The sequence below is a fragment of the Thunnus maccoyii genome, chromosome 20 (assembly GCF_910596095.1).
Source record: "Thunnus maccoyii chromosome 20, fThuMac1.1, whole genome shotgun sequence".
Lineage (NCBI taxonomy): Eukaryota > Metazoa > Chordata > Actinopteri > Scombriformes > Scombridae > Thunnus > Thunnus maccoyii.
The window spans coordinates 18997633-19016371 of NC_056552.1; the positions used below are offsets into that span (position 1 = coordinate 18997633).

General features: G+C 41.4%; 1 protein-coding gene and 1 non-coding gene across 2 annotated transcripts in view; both read left to right on the forward strand.

Annotated features, from left to right (window-relative positions):
- Positions 1 to 15341, forward strand: part of fam20cb (FAM20C golgi associated secretory pathway kinase b) — a 51346-nt gene extending 36005 nt beyond the window's left edge. Inside the window, exons 4-11 of the mRNA XM_042397717.1 lie at positions 7094 to 7186; positions 10817 to 10932; positions 11521 to 11701; positions 12048 to 12157; positions 12366 to 12447; positions 12877 to 12936; positions 13188 to 13338; positions 13474 to 15341. Coding sequence (XP_042253651.1) covers positions 7094 to 7186; positions 10817 to 10932; positions 11521 to 11701; positions 12048 to 12157; positions 12366 to 12447; positions 12877 to 12936; positions 13188 to 13338; positions 13474 to 13590 — 910 coding nt within the window. The 3' untranslated portion in view covers positions 13591 to 15341. The remainder of the gene's footprint in view (positions 1 to 7093; positions 7187 to 10816; positions 10933 to 11520; positions 11702 to 12047; positions 12158 to 12365; positions 12448 to 12876; positions 12937 to 13187; positions 13339 to 13473) is intronic.
- trnar-ccu lies at positions 10543 to 10615 on the forward strand. Its single transcript has one exon. It is a non-coding gene; the product is annotated as a tRNA-Arg (tRNA).
- Positions 15342 to 18739: the final 3398 nt, after the last annotated feature.

Genomic DNA, 18739 nt, shown 5'->3' on the forward strand with positions numbered 1-18739 from the left:
GCCACACACAAAGACAAGACACACACACACACACACACCTGGATAATGGTGTGAAGGTTATTTAAAGAGCCCTTGGGTGTTTGTGGTGTGCTAGTTAAAAATCCTTCAGTGAAATTTGTACTCCCTGACTCATTGCACCTCGGGTTGACTTTATGGCATTTCGAAGGCTGTGATCATATTTGACCATTTTTATGTCAGAACATATATTTAATATATATTTAAGTTTTGTTTCCTTCAAATAATTTTAATTGTCAGTGTGGAAAGGCCTCTGAAACAACTGTAATAAGCTTTTAAATGAGTAAATAAAATAACTAAACTCTATGGCAGGTTTAATGTTGCTGTGGTCAGAGAGGAGCTTCCATCATATAATATCCACCTTTAAAGAAAATTCTGGTATGATATGAGGCTCTGACACCTTTCTTCATTTTTTTTCTTTCCTTCTTTCTATTTTCCTTTCTTCCTCCTCTCCTTCTTTAAAGAAACAACTTGTTGGTATGATAAGAAAGGCTACTACATCCTTCTTTCTTTCCTTCCTTACTTAATGCCTTCTTTCTGTCTTTTTTCCTTCCTTCTTTCTTTCTTTCTTTCTTTCTTTCTTTCTTTCTTTCTTTCTTTCTGTCTTTCTTTCTTTCCTTACTTCCCCCTCTCCCTCCTTCCTTTCAGGAAAAAACAACATATCATATGTAAGGATACTACTTTTCTCTCTCTCTCTCTCTCTGTTTCTCTTTTGCTCCTTCTTTCTGTCCTTTCTTCCTCTCTTCCTTGTTTCCTTCTCTCTTTTCATATTTCCTTGCTTCTTTATTTTTGCTTCCTTCCTTCCATCCTTCCTTCCTAGTTTCTTTCTTTATTTTCTTGTTTCCTCCTTCCTTCCTTCATTCTTTCATTCCATGTTTCCTTCCTTCCTTACTTCTTTTCTTCTTTTCCTCCTTTCTTCTGTTCTTCTTTCCTTCCTCCTTTCTTTCCTTCCTTCCTACTTCCCTTCCTTCTTTCCATCCTTCCTTATTTCCTTCTTTCTTTCCTTCCTTCCTTCCTTGTTTCCTTCTTTCATTTCTTGTCCCCTTCTTTGTTTTGTTTCTCTTCTTTTTTCTCCCTCTCTGTCACTCTGTCTTTTTCTGTACATCCTTTCACTCACATACACAAAATGTCACCTCCACCACTAACTGAGCACTTACTCATGCATAATAGCCTGTCACACCTTCCCGTTTGTGTGCCCAATCCTCGCCGCGGATATTAAATTACGGTGGAAGGATACAGCAGCAACACCAGTAAACAGTAACATGTATCGTCAGATGCAAAGGCACAGGTACGCTTGTCTCATATGCCGGCAAGCGGCTTTTTTTTTCTCACTTTATCAAATGTCATTGCTCAAAAGGTCAGCCTTCACAGGCGTTATGCTTGAGATAAAACAATGTACCGCCTCCTCTCATCTCCACTCTCCCTATGGTGGTGATTTTTTTTTTTTTTTTTTTTTTTTTGACCCATAGACAGGATTTGCTATCTTACCCTCTCATGCATTTAAAGCTCACCTAGATCCTCGCAGCTCAACACCCCCCTCTTGAGGTTTTTAAATAAACGGTCCCCTCTTCTGTGTGCGTGTGTGTGTGTGTGTACAGCGCAGTATGGCTCTATGTTTGTGTGTACAAGTGTGTAAGATTTGTGTGAGCGTACGTGCACTGTGCCATGCCCGTGTGTTTGACGGATGATGTGTGACAAGTGTGTGGAGTCAGCCCTTTGGTGGGAACCCGCTGGGGCTGGAAGATGCCCTTGTCCTTTTATATTTTACAGCATATCTTTTTACTGCTGCGCTCTGCTTCCCCTCTGCACTGTGGCCTGCCACCATACTGTAGCTATAAGCTCATATGCTGATCGATTGGCAGTTTGACTTTGAAACTAGATAAAACAGCCTCTCCATGCTACATTATTCTGTGTGATGTGGTGACACTAACTAAAATTATACCTAACCTTGGATAAGATTAGATGAAACAGAAAACTGTACCACGAGCGAGGATTATTCCAAAGTGAGCAGGTTGAACCACAAGAAACATGAAAGAATTCACAGTGAAACGCTTTGTGCACAATCTTGAGCTGTCACAGCTTTTGGATCCTTCATAATGAATGACTTGTAGCTGCCGGAGTGAAATGTTAGTGTCTTACAGAAAGGAAAACATTGATTTGAGGTGTGAACACCCAAAAATGTTGTGGGTGAGGCAGAGGAGGTGGACATTTGTTAAAATTTGTGAAAATCCTTGCACAGACTCAAGCTACAGATTTACCATCCCGCTCGGCCTGCAATGTTTTACACCAAAGAGAAAAGATGTTCGCCTTTCTCTGTACAGTCAGAGAAGGAGTGCTGTGTGGGAGTGCACATTTCACCCCCAACTGAACACTGACGGCAGGAATGTGACCGAACCAGAATTTTACTTGGACAAACAAACGCAGTGTGTTTTTATTTTGCCTTTTTCTTAATGTTGATAACAGCGCAAAAGGAAATGCCTCTTCTTTATTTTCCTTCCTTCTTCCTCTCTCTCTCTCTCTCTCTGTCTCTCTCTCTCTGCTCCCGGTGTCTCTGAGGTAAACTAGGCACAGGTAGATTTTCCAGATGCGGTGCTCTCGTTCACCTTTATACTCTCTCGCTGCTGTGTGTTTGCTTGCTAGACCTCCGCTGCCCCACTGGCTGCTGGGGCCCCATCGGAGCTGGAAGCGCAGCCAAGAAACTGTCTGGCCACCCAGTGTAAACTATGTGTTTACAGCCGTGCCGGGGTCACACTGGGCATGCTCCGCTCAGTACGTCTCACCTGCTGCCGATGATAAAGGATCTAATGTCGGTGTTGACATAATCCTACATAAAGAATATACATTTCTATATGTCTTTACAGAACAGCATTTGGCAGTTCAACTATTCCTCACTGTGGTAGAAAGGAAATGTATGCTTTTCCTGGCAGCTTAGTGCTAGATATCTACTTATCATTCAGCATAAATCCGCTATGGATTTGTAAATATTTTAAAGGTTAAGCTCAAGCAGGCAGTCCAAAGTGAAAGGGACGAGTAGCTCTTGAGCAACAGACATGTCTGCCCTCTGCTCTGTTTTCTCTGAGCTCACTGCGCACTGTGTACTCAAACATTTATAGAGCCCCCACCAAGACTTTATCATGTGGTCGCATTTATGTATGTTTCCTCTGCCTTAAGTTGACGGCACAGCCTCCTCGTAACAACATGCCCCTAATGGTTTGCTTGATCAGAGCACGCTCAGAACACAGGTGCCTGAACACAGGTGCTGCTGTTAGAGGATTCAAACATAATGTTACGTAACTGCATATTTGTTAGTTCAAAGAACACTCGCAGAGATCTACTGTGCTGTAGTTTGTCCCTGGTTATTCTCTCCGTTTGACTCCAGCGCCTTTGTCACGTTTTACCTTTTCTTCTCTCTTTTATTCTTCCCTTTTTTTCAGTCGTCCTCTCTCCGGGTCAGTGGGGGAGTGTTATGCCATGCTCTAAATAACTTTATTGACATTTGAATTTGATGTGGATCACGGTAATTATCCAGCCTTCCTGCTTCCTGGCTCTCATTCACATCAGTGCACATCTCAAGCCGGGGTGCAGGCAGAGAGATTTGTCTCAAGCTTGTATTCACATCCTGCTCACTCATATTATCATTCATATTCTTGTGGAAAAGCACTGACACAAAACACATGCACCTAACGCACGTCATCGTGGTTCAAGAATAGAAGCATGAATAAAGCAGCATATTGTGGTATCTTCCCCTATGGAGATGGCAATGTAGCGGGAATATGTGAAGTATGCTTGTGGATTTCTTTAAGGCTGAATGACCATGAATCATTTCACCAGTATGTTTGCTCATGCTTATCCTCCAAGAGATCTCCATGACTACGCTCCTGCACAGACAGCACACTCTTGAAACACTGGCAAGTTAGAACTCCACTATCAGACAAGTTGTCTGTAGTATCTAGACGATTTGACTGCACATGATCCTGTCATGCAAAACTTTCCTGCTCAGATGCCAAGGGAAGGTTTTCATATTAAAAATGCACTAACACTATTTTTGATGCTGTATCATATTGTCATTATTATGTGAAAATGTTGTATCTCCAAAATGTCAGCTTTTTAGATTGTAACAGTTTATTATATATTTATTATAACATTTTAGCTTGATGGCAGTTTATCTGTTATATCATCCTGTGGGTTTTGAAATCATAGAATCAGACGCAATGTGCTAATTTTGGGAAATACGTTTATTTGCTTTCTTGTCAAGAGTTAGATGAGAAGATTGATACCATTCTCATATCCAAATATGAAGCTACAATCAGCAGCCGGATAGCTTAGCTTAGCATAAAGACTGGAAAGAGGTAGCCTGGCTAGCTCATAAATTAACACCTCATATCTCGGATTTTAATATGTACAAAACCTGAAGTGAGAAAAGTTAAGTTGTGGTTTTACAACTATGACTTCCTGGAGTTTTGTTGTCCCTTTGAGTTGCCAGACAACCAGCTAAGGCTCTACCAATTTAAGCCAGGCTCAGATTACAGGAGTTTTGGGCCGATTTATCCCCGATTCACCCCTCCCGACAATCAGAGGAGAAATCTGGTCTGTGAGCTTGGTTGGTACCGATGTTCAGCCCAGATTATCATGTAATGTGAGGGGTTAACAGATCCAATCTTAAACCTCCTCTCGCAGACTCATGGAGGCCGCCCTGTTAATTTCAAACATGTTTGATATTTAGGATTTAAAATCTGGATGATTATGTAACTACTCTCCGAGCAGGACCACAATAGCCAATGATAGAGCTGACAGTAATGCCAAGCAACAGTAAACGTTCTAGCTCTTGAGGCTAACGTTAGCTAGCGTACTACTGTTGACATTACGCCTCCAGTTCCCTTGAAGAACAGACTTTTTTTTCATCCAGACTTGTTTAGCCTTCTGCTTTATTAATTTTTTTTTTCTCACTGCAAAGCACTACTAAAGCAAGTTGCACCCTGTCAGTCTCTATTTTGTTTACATTTCCAATTTGTTAATATCCTGTAGTGTGTGATGCGCTGTTATTTTGAAATCTTGCAGAGTGTGCAATCTGTGAAGTTTCTCCTTATGTGCGTGATGCAACCCCATTTCAAAATCGGTTAGGATTTTAAAACTCAGCCAGGCTTTAGCAATTCATCTAAATTGAATTGACAATCTCTATGCTACGCTAAGCTAACTGGCTTCTGGCTATTGCTTCATATTTAGTATACCAACATGAGTGTAATGTTGATCTTCTTGTCTAAAGCTTGGCAAGAAAGTGAATTTACCAAAATGTTGATTACAGTTGCTGTTGATAAACAATTGTAAACAAGACACACATAGAATAGGTCAACATTTCTCAATAGAGAATGGAGAACTTCGTAAGCACGCTATTTGGTAATTCTACCAAAGAATTCCATTGGATTTAATCCTCTCACGCTCACTTTACATAAAAAAAATCAAGTTTAACCTAACCTTAACTTTTATACATTTTTATCCCCAAAAGACATCACTGATTTATCCTCCCAAGACTAATGTTACAGACATTTGGTGGGAAATAAAACAGTGACACTTGTCCCCATCTATGAAACAGTTGTCACTGTGTCAGTCTGTATGCTGGACTGAATGATACTATCCTATAGCATGTGCGAGGCTGAGCAGCACTGGTGTAAATAGACCAGACTGCTCTCCGCATTCAAAGTCTGCATCATTTTTCCTTGATGTAGAGTGAGAGCTGTGTCCCTGAAGCAAGGCTATCCGTGAAAAGGAGAGCGATACAATCAACAGACAGCGCTCGGCCTTTACTTACAGAGCCGCGCAGGAGTGAGGGATGAACAGCCATCTGCATGTGGCTGTCTGTCAAACGCTTGCAGGGAGATAGAGGATGGAGAAAGATTAGAGAAAGACAGAACAAGAGCAATAAAAAAGCAGAGGAAATTGGGGGATTTTTAGTGGACGAGTGTGTTTCTGGGCTCCATGTTGGGCTAGTTAATGACTGGTGCATATGTCAGCCACGCAGCTGTGGAGTTACAATCAGCCAGCCAGCTGAGGAAGGGAGCGACGAATGGAAGGAAAGGAGAAAGAAAGAGAGAGAGGCAGACAGATATGAAGTATTAAGCTGTGGATGCACAGAAAAGTGGAGAGAGGAGTTCTGCGCGAGCGAAGGCGAGAAGCAGAGGAGGTGAGACACTGTAGAGGATTTGAGCGAAATAAACAGAGAGAGGCATCCAGAGGGAATAGAGAGAGGAGAGAGAGAGAAGTTGCCAAGATAGTTTCCATTCTTCTCATCCTCCCTCAACTAGCTGAAGCAGAAATGGCAGAGGCTGCAGTCCAAATCATTACACTCAACTGCCTTCCTGGAAAGTATTTACTGTTGTCAATAAATAAAAAGCAAAGAGACGGCAGTGTTCATAAAAGGAAAAATAACTAAAATCTCAAGGAGTATTTTCACCCACACCTCCTTTGACTTTGGTTTTTTACTCCGGCCTGGTCTGTCCTGCCCCGTCCTGGCCCATGTTCCATCAGCTCTGGGATTTAAGCCTTAAGAGCCTCTTTTCCCTCCAGTAAGAGCTTTAAGGCAAAATGTGTGTGGAAAGCAATTTTTGGGGGAAGGATCAGAGCCGGACAGAAATAGGTACAGATCGAGAACAGGAGTGGGCGCTTTAAGAGGAAGACTTTGACCTTGAATTGTCGCCGCTCCTTGTTGCCCCACAAAACACCCACATTCACTTCCGCGAAGGCTTTTTTTGTGAGGCGAGGACACTTTTATTGTGTCTTGGTTATTGCTCACAAATGCTGTTCGCAGTATTAGGTACACGGCTGTAAAGCCGGCGTGTTTTATCACAGACTAGCCTGCTGTGAAGTAACATATCTTTGGAAATGTGAAGTTCTGCAGATGTCAGAATAACACATTCACCAATACCGATGTGCTGCAAGTACTGTAATATTGAATTCCTGTATGAAGTGAACTCTTCTCTCACGATGCTGTTTAAAATATGTTGCATGTTGTTGATTGTGAAAACCTTGGCTTTGCATGACACTTATACCTTACCTCTGTGTCTTTTCCCTTGTGTCTCTGCAGGCAGACTCGGGAGCAGGAGACCCCCCCAGACTTCTTCTATTTCTCTGACTTCGAGAGACACAACGCTGAGATTGCTGCCTTTCATCTAGACAGGTTAGTGAAAACTAGCCTGTCATGTAGGTTTTGTTTGTGTAGTACAATGTATTTGGGGCATCATGTTGTCACATGGTCATCTGTCTGTCCTCTTGGCCATTTGAAAGTGAATGTTGTCCCTTGTGAAGCAGATTATTGGACAACAGTAGAATTTTCAGAATCTTGCTACACAGAGCTGTTGAGGTATTATTAATACTTCTAAAACTGTAAGCGAATGAAAATGCTGAGCCACAACACATAGAAACAGCAGTTAGTAGTTCTAGTTAATGATTTGACAGGAAGCTACAGTGAACAATGGCTACTTTATGTTTCAAAAATGGTCATTTCGCCTCTATTTCAGTGACATTTTGCACCTCTACAGGGCTGCAGATGGTTAAAATGTCAGTATTTTTTAAATGCTAAGGTTTAAATCCTGTCCAGACCTTACTGCCACAACAGATCTAAGCTGATACCCAGCTATCAACAAAATATTAGGCTACATAAAATAGTATAGGAAAGAATAGGATATAAATAACAGGTCAAAACAGCAACACTAAACTATGCATGTAAAGGCACTAACATACATACTGTCTGTTAATGATGATTTGACACAAATCAGAAGCTGAATGAGGTTGAGTTAAACTAAAATATCATGAAATTATTGGCTGTGAAAAGATCAGTCCCCTCAGGGGCCGCAATGGATGTCTGGCGCCAAAATGTCCAGAAATGGCCCTGCTCCCACAAATATTTTCATCTCAATGAGGAAAAAGTCAGTGTTTTTGAATCTCCTTCATGCCCAACTACTTCTCTCAGATCCAGGAGGGCCAGTGTCCTGCAGGTTTTTGTTCCTCCCTGATTGCTAATTTGCCACTCCTCGTGTCAGCTCATTAACCACCTGGGAGGAACAGAAATCTGCAAAACACCAGACCTGGAGGGAGAACTGGGTACCACTGTTCCTGTAATGCCTTAAGATATGTGTTTGTTTTAGTATAACCCATATTTTATATGAAGACAAGCATACTGGTGTGGAAAAAAATTGCTAATTAATGTATGAATTGTGTTACATAATTGCCTACTTAGCATAATCTGGTTACGTTTAATAAAATGTCAAAGGATAAAGAGATCAAAATCCTCCAGTGAGAGGACATTGTGCCAGTCCTCACTTCTTGTTGAGAAGTCAAAAAACACCCTGAGTGTGTCTGTTTGCAGGCACAACTGCAGGCACACTCATTTCTCTTCTGTGCACGAACACCTTCCATGGACTCTAGTTTTACTGTGCACTTATTCCTACATTTGCTTCTCCCTTTCAGTGTTTCTGTCCCTTAGAAACGTATCTTTTTTTCTTCAAAAACAGTGAGTTGTGTGAGCTCCAAGAGGCCATGAGTCATAGAGAATGAATGCCGCCCTCCCGCTGCTAGCATCTGACCGAACAATGACTGCAGCCTCCTTGCTTAGCTAACCACCACGCTCTCTGACTTCACTGCCTTTACAAGGCTAACACTTTATGGCCGGGCCTGCCTGCCTGCCTTCTGGAGAGACTTTAATGAAAAGAGAAAACCTCACGAGGCTCTGTGATCGACGAGGGAAAGCAATGAGTTTTAGTGGCAGTGTTGCTATTAAAGTCCAGCTGATGTCACTGTGGCTGTGTGTTATTATGAGCAGAGAGGTTGTGTTGTAGTGTGAAACCTGGTGTTTCTCTCTACTGACACGAGATGATTCCGAGGTCACACACATATACACACACACACACATTCACATATACGCACACACACCATGGGGAAGTGATGTTTAATCTGCTTTTCCTTCAGGCACAATGACACAGTTCAGCAGCAATTGCATTAACAGCAGCTTTCTTCACCAGTCTGCTACACATCTGGTCCTCCTCTACACACACACACGAAAATACGCTCACACACTCCCGGCATATGTGTGGGTTAAGGGGAAGAGAAGGAAACCAAAGGCATGAAAAGGCCCTCTGCCCGTTCTAAATATAAGCCAGGCAGGGTTTGCCAAAAGCAGTGCTTTATTTTTTTCCTTATTTTGTCTGTTCTAAATTAGAGCCTGGCTACAGAGCTGCTGCTGCTGCCGCTGCTGCTGCTGCTGCTGCTGGTGCAGGCTTAGGCTACACTGCCTCCCAGGGGGCCTACAGCCACACATAGCCTCTTTTTAAAGCAGCATTCGCACAGGCATGTGCACACATACACACACACAGCCACTGTCTTTTTCTTATATAGGCTACACTGCTGTAGGCATCATTAATTATGTGATTGGATTTAAATGGGGAGTGCATTTGGTATCGCTGCATTAGGGGGGAAAAAGAGAGTAAGCAGTCAGTAGATATAATACACATAAGGCCTAATATGACCTTAAAATCATACTGTCACTCCAAATTCATGAGACCCTCTGGTGTCTCATATATTTTTCAGGTGGTAATATGTGAAGCAATGATTCCCATCAATCCCACCCTGAATATACTATATAGTAACACAAGTTTAAAATGACCACCATGGGAATAAGGTGTTTCAAGGAGACAAGGATGAAAGAAAAAGCGTGAATGTTGGAGGAAGGAAGCCAGCTCTGGCTGTTCCCTTTAGCATGGCAGCAGGCCCAAACCCAGTGGGCCAAACGGCACTGTGTCCACTTGTCTGTTTGACAGCAAGGAGGAAAGAGACATGACTGTGTGCGTCTGTGTCACTCTGCCTGCCACCATGACACTTGATGGCATCATTTGTACGACAGGCTCTCTGTTTTTTTTTTTTCGTTTTTTTTCTTCTCTTTCTCCACCTGTCTCTCTCTTTCTATCTCGCTCCTCTCGTTCCACCGCTTCCATCTTTAATCTCAACCTCTCTTCCTGCGTGTCTCTGCCCTCAAGCCCGGGCCATTAGGTGTTGTCAGGGGTATCAATTTTTAAAGAGCCCATGCTGATGTTGTGCCGGGGTGGTATTGACGACAGGGGCCACACATGCATAAAATAGGCGTGTGGCACGCACACAGAGAGACAGCCACGCTATCTTTCACATGAGAGAGATCATTGAAGACCTTTGTTTCTCCATTTCAAGCACACACACATAGCTGCATTCTACAGTAGTTTCCAGGTAATTATACAAGTTGCCAAAATCACAACAGCCTCATAAGATGGAATATAGATACAAGTTCCCAGAATGCAGTGGGAACTTATATCTCGAAGGATTTTATATCAGGAGGCTGTGTGGAAGTAAAAAATGTGTGTGATGTAGAATCATAGCCACATAATAACCACTGGGTGGTTTACCACCATGTGGTGTAGCAGTCAGGTCATCAGTTATACCACAGTGCCCCCTGTTGGCAGTGAAATTAAATTACATGAGTACAGTTTTTACATGGAAGGGTGGCTGTCTGCCCCAGTGGCCTAATGGATAAGGCACTGGCCTCCTAAGCCAGGGATTGTGGGTTCGAGTCCCATCTGGGGTGAAAGCTCTTTTTCAAAAGCTTGTTGTCATTGTCACTCCACAGACAGTCGTTTATTAGATACACAGCTCTTCAGGTGAACTTTTAAAATGATATTTTATAAAAATAAAACTGTTATAATCCATGATGCAGATCCTGTATCCTTGTACATTCCTCTGTGCTTAAAGCAGAAGGTAACCCTCAGTATGTGTCTCCGTCCTGTAGGATTCTGGACTTCCGTCGCGTCCCTCCTGTGGCCGGGAGGCTTGTCAACATGACGAAGGAGATCCGAGACGTCACCCGAGACAAAAAGCTCTGGAGGACGTTCTTCATATCACCAGGTACACACCAAAAAATTTTTAAAAAAGTTTTCAGAGACATATCTAGAAGGGAAAAACTTCCGCAACTACTTCTGCTCTTTTTAGTTGCAGTGCATGTACCACAAAACAAAAAAAACTGCTATCAGTGAAGAATTTCTTCAACATGCAAAAGTTCAAGCGAAGCAAAAAAGAAGAGTTTTCCATGCTCATAATGTAGAGCAAAGCTACTCCTGTGCCCTGAATTGCTGGAATATTCATTTGCATGAGATTAGTATTATCAAGGGACTTTCGCTTGTGCCAAAGAACGACAGTTAATTAGAGATGCAACTTTTACTTTACATATTATACACATGGAAAATTCTCACAGGATTAAAATTACTGACGATCTCAGCAATTAATACAAGTCATTGAATGTCCCTAGGTAACTTTAATCTTGTGTAAAATGGGCTTTCAATATATGTGGTGTGCATTCCAATAAGGGCAAAAAGAGGGTGTTGTCATGTTTTAAGTATTAAATACTGAATGGTATAATAGAATAATAGTAATAATATAATACAAATAAATATGATTTTTTGTTGTCATTAACAAACTGTTTTTTTTGCTTCTCAGCCAACAACGTGTGTTTCTACGGGGAGTGTTCTTACTACTGCTCCACTGAGCATGCTCTGTGCGGTAAACCAGACCAGATTGAAGGATCCCTGGCTGCCTTCCTCCCAGACCTGGCCCTTGCTAAACGCAAGACCTGGAGGAACCCATGGAGACGCTCCTACCACAAACGCAAGAAGGCAGAGTAAGAGATTGATTTGCTAACACTTGATAGTAGCAGCCACTGAGGGAGAGTCCTGTAAGCCCAACTATCAGAGGATATTCTGCACCCCATGTGTCAAAGCTGACTGACACCCAATAGGATAAAACAAACTGTACAGATCTTTACATGCAAGAAATTACAATCTTGTTATGCTAAAAGAAACACTGACAACTTATTTTCCCAAATTCATCTCAGCACAAGAATAAATTGAAAAAAAAAAACATATTAAAAGGGGAAAAAAATGGATATTGATTATCATTCTGCTAAGCAGATGCATAAATTCTAGTAGATTAAAAATGTGAACAAGATGTTTGTGTAATACTTTCAGATGGGAGGTGGATCCGGACTACTGTGAGGAAGTCAAACAGACTCCACCTTATGACAGTGGGACGAGACTGCTGGACATAATGGACATGACCATCTTTGACTTCCTCATGGGTGAGTTGGCATGTCTGAGATGAATTCAAACAAGGGATTTCCTGTCACTGGGACCGCTGTTTCTAGTGTCCTGTGTTTTTCAAACAAAGGGTAAAACACATATGTACTGTCTGCATACACATGTAGTGTGTAGTAACATAAAATACATTGACACATACTGTATTTACTGTATCTCTTTCCTAAATTGTTTACATGATTTCCAACACAGGAAACATGGACCGCCATCATTATGAGACGTTTGAAAAGTTTGGAAATGAGACCTTCATCATCCACCTGGACAATGGCAGGGGGTAAGCCACCACACAGTTATTCACCATATTGAAATGTAAACATCGTCACACTGTTCGTTATTCTGAACTCTGCTGCTTCATAACTCCACCAGGTTCAGCATCAGTATCAGTAACAAATAAGAGAATTACAAAAACAAATACATGTGCAGGTGTGCATGAGCATTTTATAAAATAAAACTGATGCTGATTGATATTCTCTTTGGATCACTTTTAATGACATGAAAACTCACTTTAAATGATCAAATTTGTAGTAAACTAAAAATTGTGTTTTTCAGGAATAGCTCATCAAATTTGCAAAAGTATGCACATTTTGTATGAAAATTCTGCAATCATACTAATAAAACAGAGAATTGCACAATAGTCTCGGAAAGAAATGTAAATACCAGTCATCACATTTAATACCATCTATGCTTCTGTTTTTCACTCTAGCTTTGGAAAGCACTCCCATGACGAGAAGTCCATTCTGGTGCCATTGACCCAGTGCTGCAGGTAAAGCCTTCTTTGTGCTGGTTTCATGTAGCGTGATAAAAAAAAAAAAAGGTGTTAGGGGCTTTATTGATCCCTGAAGAGACAAAAAAAAGTAAAGATAGAAATTTTTGTGAGGCTACTTAAGTTTCTAATCACCCAAACCATATGCAACAGCTGGATATTCACATCATCTGTTTTATAGGCAAAATATGTGGATATACAGCAGCTAAGCACCTCACCACACTGCTATCTTTCTTGCTCTCTTTCTGCAGGGTAAGGAAGTCGACCCACTTGCGTCTGCAGCTGCTGGCTAAGGAAGAATACAAGCTGTCCATGCTCATGGCAGAGTCCCTGGTGAGGGACCGTCTCAGTCCCATCCTCATCCAGCCACACCTGGATGCCATGGACCGACGACTACGCCAGGTCAGATCTTACCTAAGATGTCAAACTATTCCTTTTAACTTCCTTTTAAGGCCATTAAGTACGTTGACCTTATTTGACCTCAACTTCCTCTAACACTCAACAGTTAAACAGCTAGATGATTTTCCTTTTCACCAGGTGCTGAATGTGCTGGCAGAATGCATTGAAAAGGAGGGCTACAGTTATGTTGTAGAGGACGACCTCCAGAGGGACCAAGGGACAGACCACGCCCACACCGCCCCACGACGGAGGTAGCTGGCTGGGAGGGGGTGGGTGGGTTGGGGGGTTGGAAGCTGGGTAGGACGGAATCCCTGAAGATAGAGGATTGGACTGAGCAGGTCCAGTCATCCTTTTAAACAGAACTGGCGTCCTGCGACACAGATGAGTTCCATCTGTATTGAGTTTCTCAGAGGGTTTGATTTGCTGAACTTACCAGGGACGCCCGCCTGCCGGAAGTGAATATAAGCTGTCTGGAAGTGGAAGCCTGCTGGATAGGACTGGACTCTGACAAACAGTGCAACGGCTTTAACTGCGCCGAAGCTCGAGACGCAGGTGATGTCGAAGACTTCTGGATGGATCTGGGGCCCGGATCATAAACTGAAACTGATCCACCCCCTCATCACCTAGACTCCTTAAAATATCCAACCCTGACTCTTGTGTAGGATAGTATCACCACAGCTGACCCCAAACACCGACCCACCGCAGCACTACCAAACCATGAAAGTCTTGCAAGAGACGCCTTCTCTTTGTCTTCTTCTGGACCCTTTTTTGAATTCAGTGAATTCTGAGGGACTTGTAAAGAATCTCCCGACCCTCCCTCCGCTCTTCACAAGCTGAATTATGTGTTTCTACGTATCGTTGGTATTGCAAGTGTTCCGGTTCACGGTGGAGGAGGAAGAGGTCGACTTCCTGTTGTCTTAATTATCAAAAACTATGTTGTATTGGTTTGCCGCAAAAATGATTTATTGCATAGTGTCTTTTTTTATTTTAATTCTGCTGAGCTGCTTCAGCCTTTATCATCGGTATTCAAGATGGAAATATTTGATTGGAGTGCAGGTTAACTCCTGGATTTGTCCATTAATTTTTGCCCATAAATGTTACTTGTCCTTAAGAGAGTATTTATTGAAAGTCATATTTATTGTTTGAAATGAGTAATAATACATAATCAGTAACACAGCATCATTTGTTCTGTTAAAAAGAACTATTTAATTTACATTACAGAGGTGTACTTCCTCATTTGTCCAAAAGAGGGCAAAACGAGCACGTGCAAAAGCAGCTGCCAGGTCCGTGCCTCTCATTAACGTCACAGCTCTGCATATTTCACCCCATTTTTAATATCAAGCCAGAATTAAAACCGGTTTACAGCTACCGTCAAGTATTGGTTACATTCAAATGAGCAAGTCTACACCTGTGTTTACAACATTGAATCCATTTTCAACTACTGTTTCTGTTTTTTTTTTTCTTTTCAGTGCAACAGATATGAGGTTAGATTTACAGTATGGTACCAAAAGCCAAATGTGACACTAATTGTTTTATATTATTGTTTCTTTGTAATATATTTGATGTCCAGATGTTGCTGTTGTGGAGAGATTATTTTTCAGGATGTATATTTCATTCATCACCAACAGCTGATAGTTTAGCTGTCGGTGTCAACGATTCAGTCACTGGCTGAAAGTTAATATATACAGTAGGAAAATCTAGTGCCTGTGCAATGATAGAAATACTTGAATGTGTGGTTTCATAGCAGAAAGGTTTAAACTCCTCCCGGGTACGAGCTATAGATAAGATGCGGAGGTCTACATATATGTGTGTGCTGACTCCATCTGTTCCATGAGGGTTTTATAAAGTCTTAAGTTTCCATAGTCCTGTGTCAGTACAGTGTGTATGGACGTATGGGTGGATCCATGGAGAACGTTAGATGATGTGTTCTTAAAGTGAAAATGCTTCTTTTTTATTCGACTCATTGTTTCTGTGGATTTTTTTTTTTTCATTTCTTTGCATCATGGTAAAAGTGCAATAAAACAAAATACGCAGAATATTATAATGCTTCGATGTAATTTTTAGGAGTATTAGTATGTGAGTGTGTTTGTTTAATATGCATGTTTTAATATTATTTAGGAGATTATTCATAGACAAACATCCACGTAGCTCAACAACAGTGTCGTCCAGCCTGTGAAGCCTGGGTAATAATTCATGATTATAAAACATGTAAAACACCATTTCATGAACATGTAAACACAATAAGTATCCACCCATCTGACGTGTTTGAGGAAAATATATAAATAATCTTGCTTTGGAAAGAGCCAGAAAAATGAGAAGAAGAATGAAATTTCTTTTCCAGGAAACTTTCAGGAAAACTTCCTAGAAAGTGCGTGGCTGGAAAGTTTATAGCATAGCACTAAAACATAAGCTTTCCACCACTGCAAGCTTACAAGGCTTACAAATGTTCCCTTCCCTGCCTTCAGAGGCTGAGTAGTACTTCACATTTTACTTTGACATGTAAAATTGGTGGAGTACCCCTTTAAACAACCAAAATAAGTACTTTGACCTTATTTGACTTCTACTGGTGACCAGAGAGAATTTAAAAGCTCATCATTTAACCACTGTCTCATGGTATTCCAAGCTTCCAATGATCATGAATGGCACTTTTGATACAGTACACACTTCCAGGACTAAAGCAATTAAGGAAAATAATGCTAAATATGCTACTAATAATAATTTTAAAAGCCCACGGATTGAAAAGAAGTCGTCTTTAACTCTCCTTTAGTTCTATTTTTGTTGTCCACTAACTACTGAGAAATATATCTGCTTTTAGCTGCTAAAAGCTCCATTATGTTCACCAGCTAGTCGCTGACTTTGTCTGTTGAAGCTTTTTTGCTGAAAACAGCTGCCTGCAGTGCTCTGTCCAGTAAACAATACTGGTGAGAGCAGTGACAGTGAACCAAAACAGTGAAGTTGCAGTCTGGCAAATCAAAGTAATGAGTTGCTATAAGGCTTCATAGAGCTTAGAGGAAGTGCGGAGTCGGTGATTATTATCTGTGGGCTCATAAGAAGAAGCTGTACTCCCCTCACATACAAGTACAAATATGGCAACTTTAATGTCATTTGCAGACTAATTTTATGGTGAGCAGTAGCTAATATGTTCACTTTGAAAGAATCAGAATCCTATCTTAATACTTAATGATTATTGAATTGCTTGCCAAAGAAACACTGATGAAACTTACAGCATCAACTGTATCATGTCCTCAATTGTTTGAACAGACAGGCATGCAGCTCATGGAAATAAAGCTTTGTGTTAACCAAAAACAAAGGAAGATCAGGGATTTCATCAGCAGCCGTGTGACCCTCGGTATGGGCCTCCTTTTAGTATCACACTGAAGATGTCACCAAAAACAAAAAGCAGTCTGAACCAAGTTTTTAATTCTAAAGAAAAAGTTATTTTTGTACATGAATTTTGTGCCAGTGATGAATCAGCTTAATAACCCTCTGTGGTGAAAAATGCTGCACAACTGCAACGTGACTTCAGCTCCGATCAAGATAAACATAGCCGACCCCATAAAGTCAGAACTGCTCGAGTTTTGCTTCATCTACTTTGTACAGACTGAATACTCAGGTGAACACAGGCCTGCTCTGGAGGTTTCTACAGTGTAATTTGACAGAGGATGGCTGCACAGTACAGTGCAAAGGAAAATGGCCCTCAGCCTCCGCTCTCTGCATAAGCATGTTTACAGTTCCCAGTACACTGTTGTGTTTTGATAACCTTTCCTCACAGAACAGCCCCCGGAAAAGCTACTTGGTTGGTTTACATAAATGAACGTTCACACACACACACACACACACACACACACACACACACACACACACACACACACACACACACACACACACACACATGTAAGCAGACAAAGCTATGAATGGAGGAAGCGGAGTTTGAGACAACCATCAGAGGGACAGAGAGTGACCAGAGGAGAACTAAGGGCTGTAATCGCTGCGGCCGGCCGCAGACAGGACGGCAGAGGAAGCCTCGTCATGGGAGCGAACCATGAGGTGCTTATCAGATCTCACTTCAAACCAACCTGATTCCATGACCCCCTCTTCTCCTCTGCACTGCCTCTCTCTGTTGGTCCTATTTGGTCTATTTAGTTTTGTATGAATCTGTTTTTCTTGTCTGGAGTGAAGCAGCCCAGACGACTCCTCACAGTTCACCTAAATGAACTTGAATTATTCTAGCCCTGTGGTGGCTATTTGTGCAATGAAGTCAGTCATGTTGCTTTGTGGTTAAGCATTATAGCAGATCAACCTTGTAACACAATACTAAAGATAATACTGCATGTATAATGGGTGAGCAAAAACATTCAATTGTTATTGTAGGCTACATATGGGCTTTAATTAATATAGAGTGCATTACAAAAATGTACTACATTAAAGGCCAGGGGTGGACTTAGCTGAGCTAACACTGAGAAGTTGATCAGGCAAAAAAGCACGCACTGTATATAGTAGTCTATAGTGGCCCTTTACACTTTTTAAATTGTACTTGATAGTCGACAGTGTAGTCACAGGGGAATGACGTTAATGTATGGTGTTGCAGTTATATGGTATGTATGTGCCTTAACCATAAAGCTACCAGGATGCCCCTTATTATGTTGTTTAAAAAAAAACATTTTATTAACTGTGACTTTCCCAAAGTTTGGGGATTTACAAGAGACAGATTATAGAAAAGATAAAAAATCTAAATCAAAGCAGCAGAGGCCGAGATATCCTGACTTTTAAGACTCTTGTGTGGGTCCAGCTTGAAAAACACTGCATCCTACATTTCCCGTAATGCAAATTCATTGCAGCTTTAATCAGACCCTCCCTATTTTCTAAGTGTGCACGTCTTTCGAACTTCAAACCCATAGTTTATAACTCAGGCAGGCTTTAAAATAATGTAGTCTCTGTGCACATGCTGAGATAACCCTGATGACATCATCAATATTGTAATCAGCCAATAAAATATAGTGTTAGTATTTAGTTGTATGTAAACTCCCCCTCAGGTTCTTAAAACCCCCAAATTCCTGGAAAAAAATAGGAAAGACATGACCTCAGTATCCATGGTAGCAAGAGAGATCAGTGATATCAGTTTCCTTTTTGTGCTTCTAGATGCTCTTCATCTTTTCATGAAGCCACATAGAAAATCTAGGCTTTAAAATTGAGTTGACCTTTCAGTTGCTTCATTAGCCTATCAGAAATAATCAGAGAATTGCTTTAATGTCTCTGGGTTGCACCAATATAGCGCCTACAGGCTACTCCTGCACCAGCGAGGCCACACACAGAGTCCTGGCAGACCTCAGGCTGTTTTCCCGGCCTCTGTCGCCTCACGGGAGACCTCCAATTGCCCCGTTAAGAGCCCTTCAAAATACACATC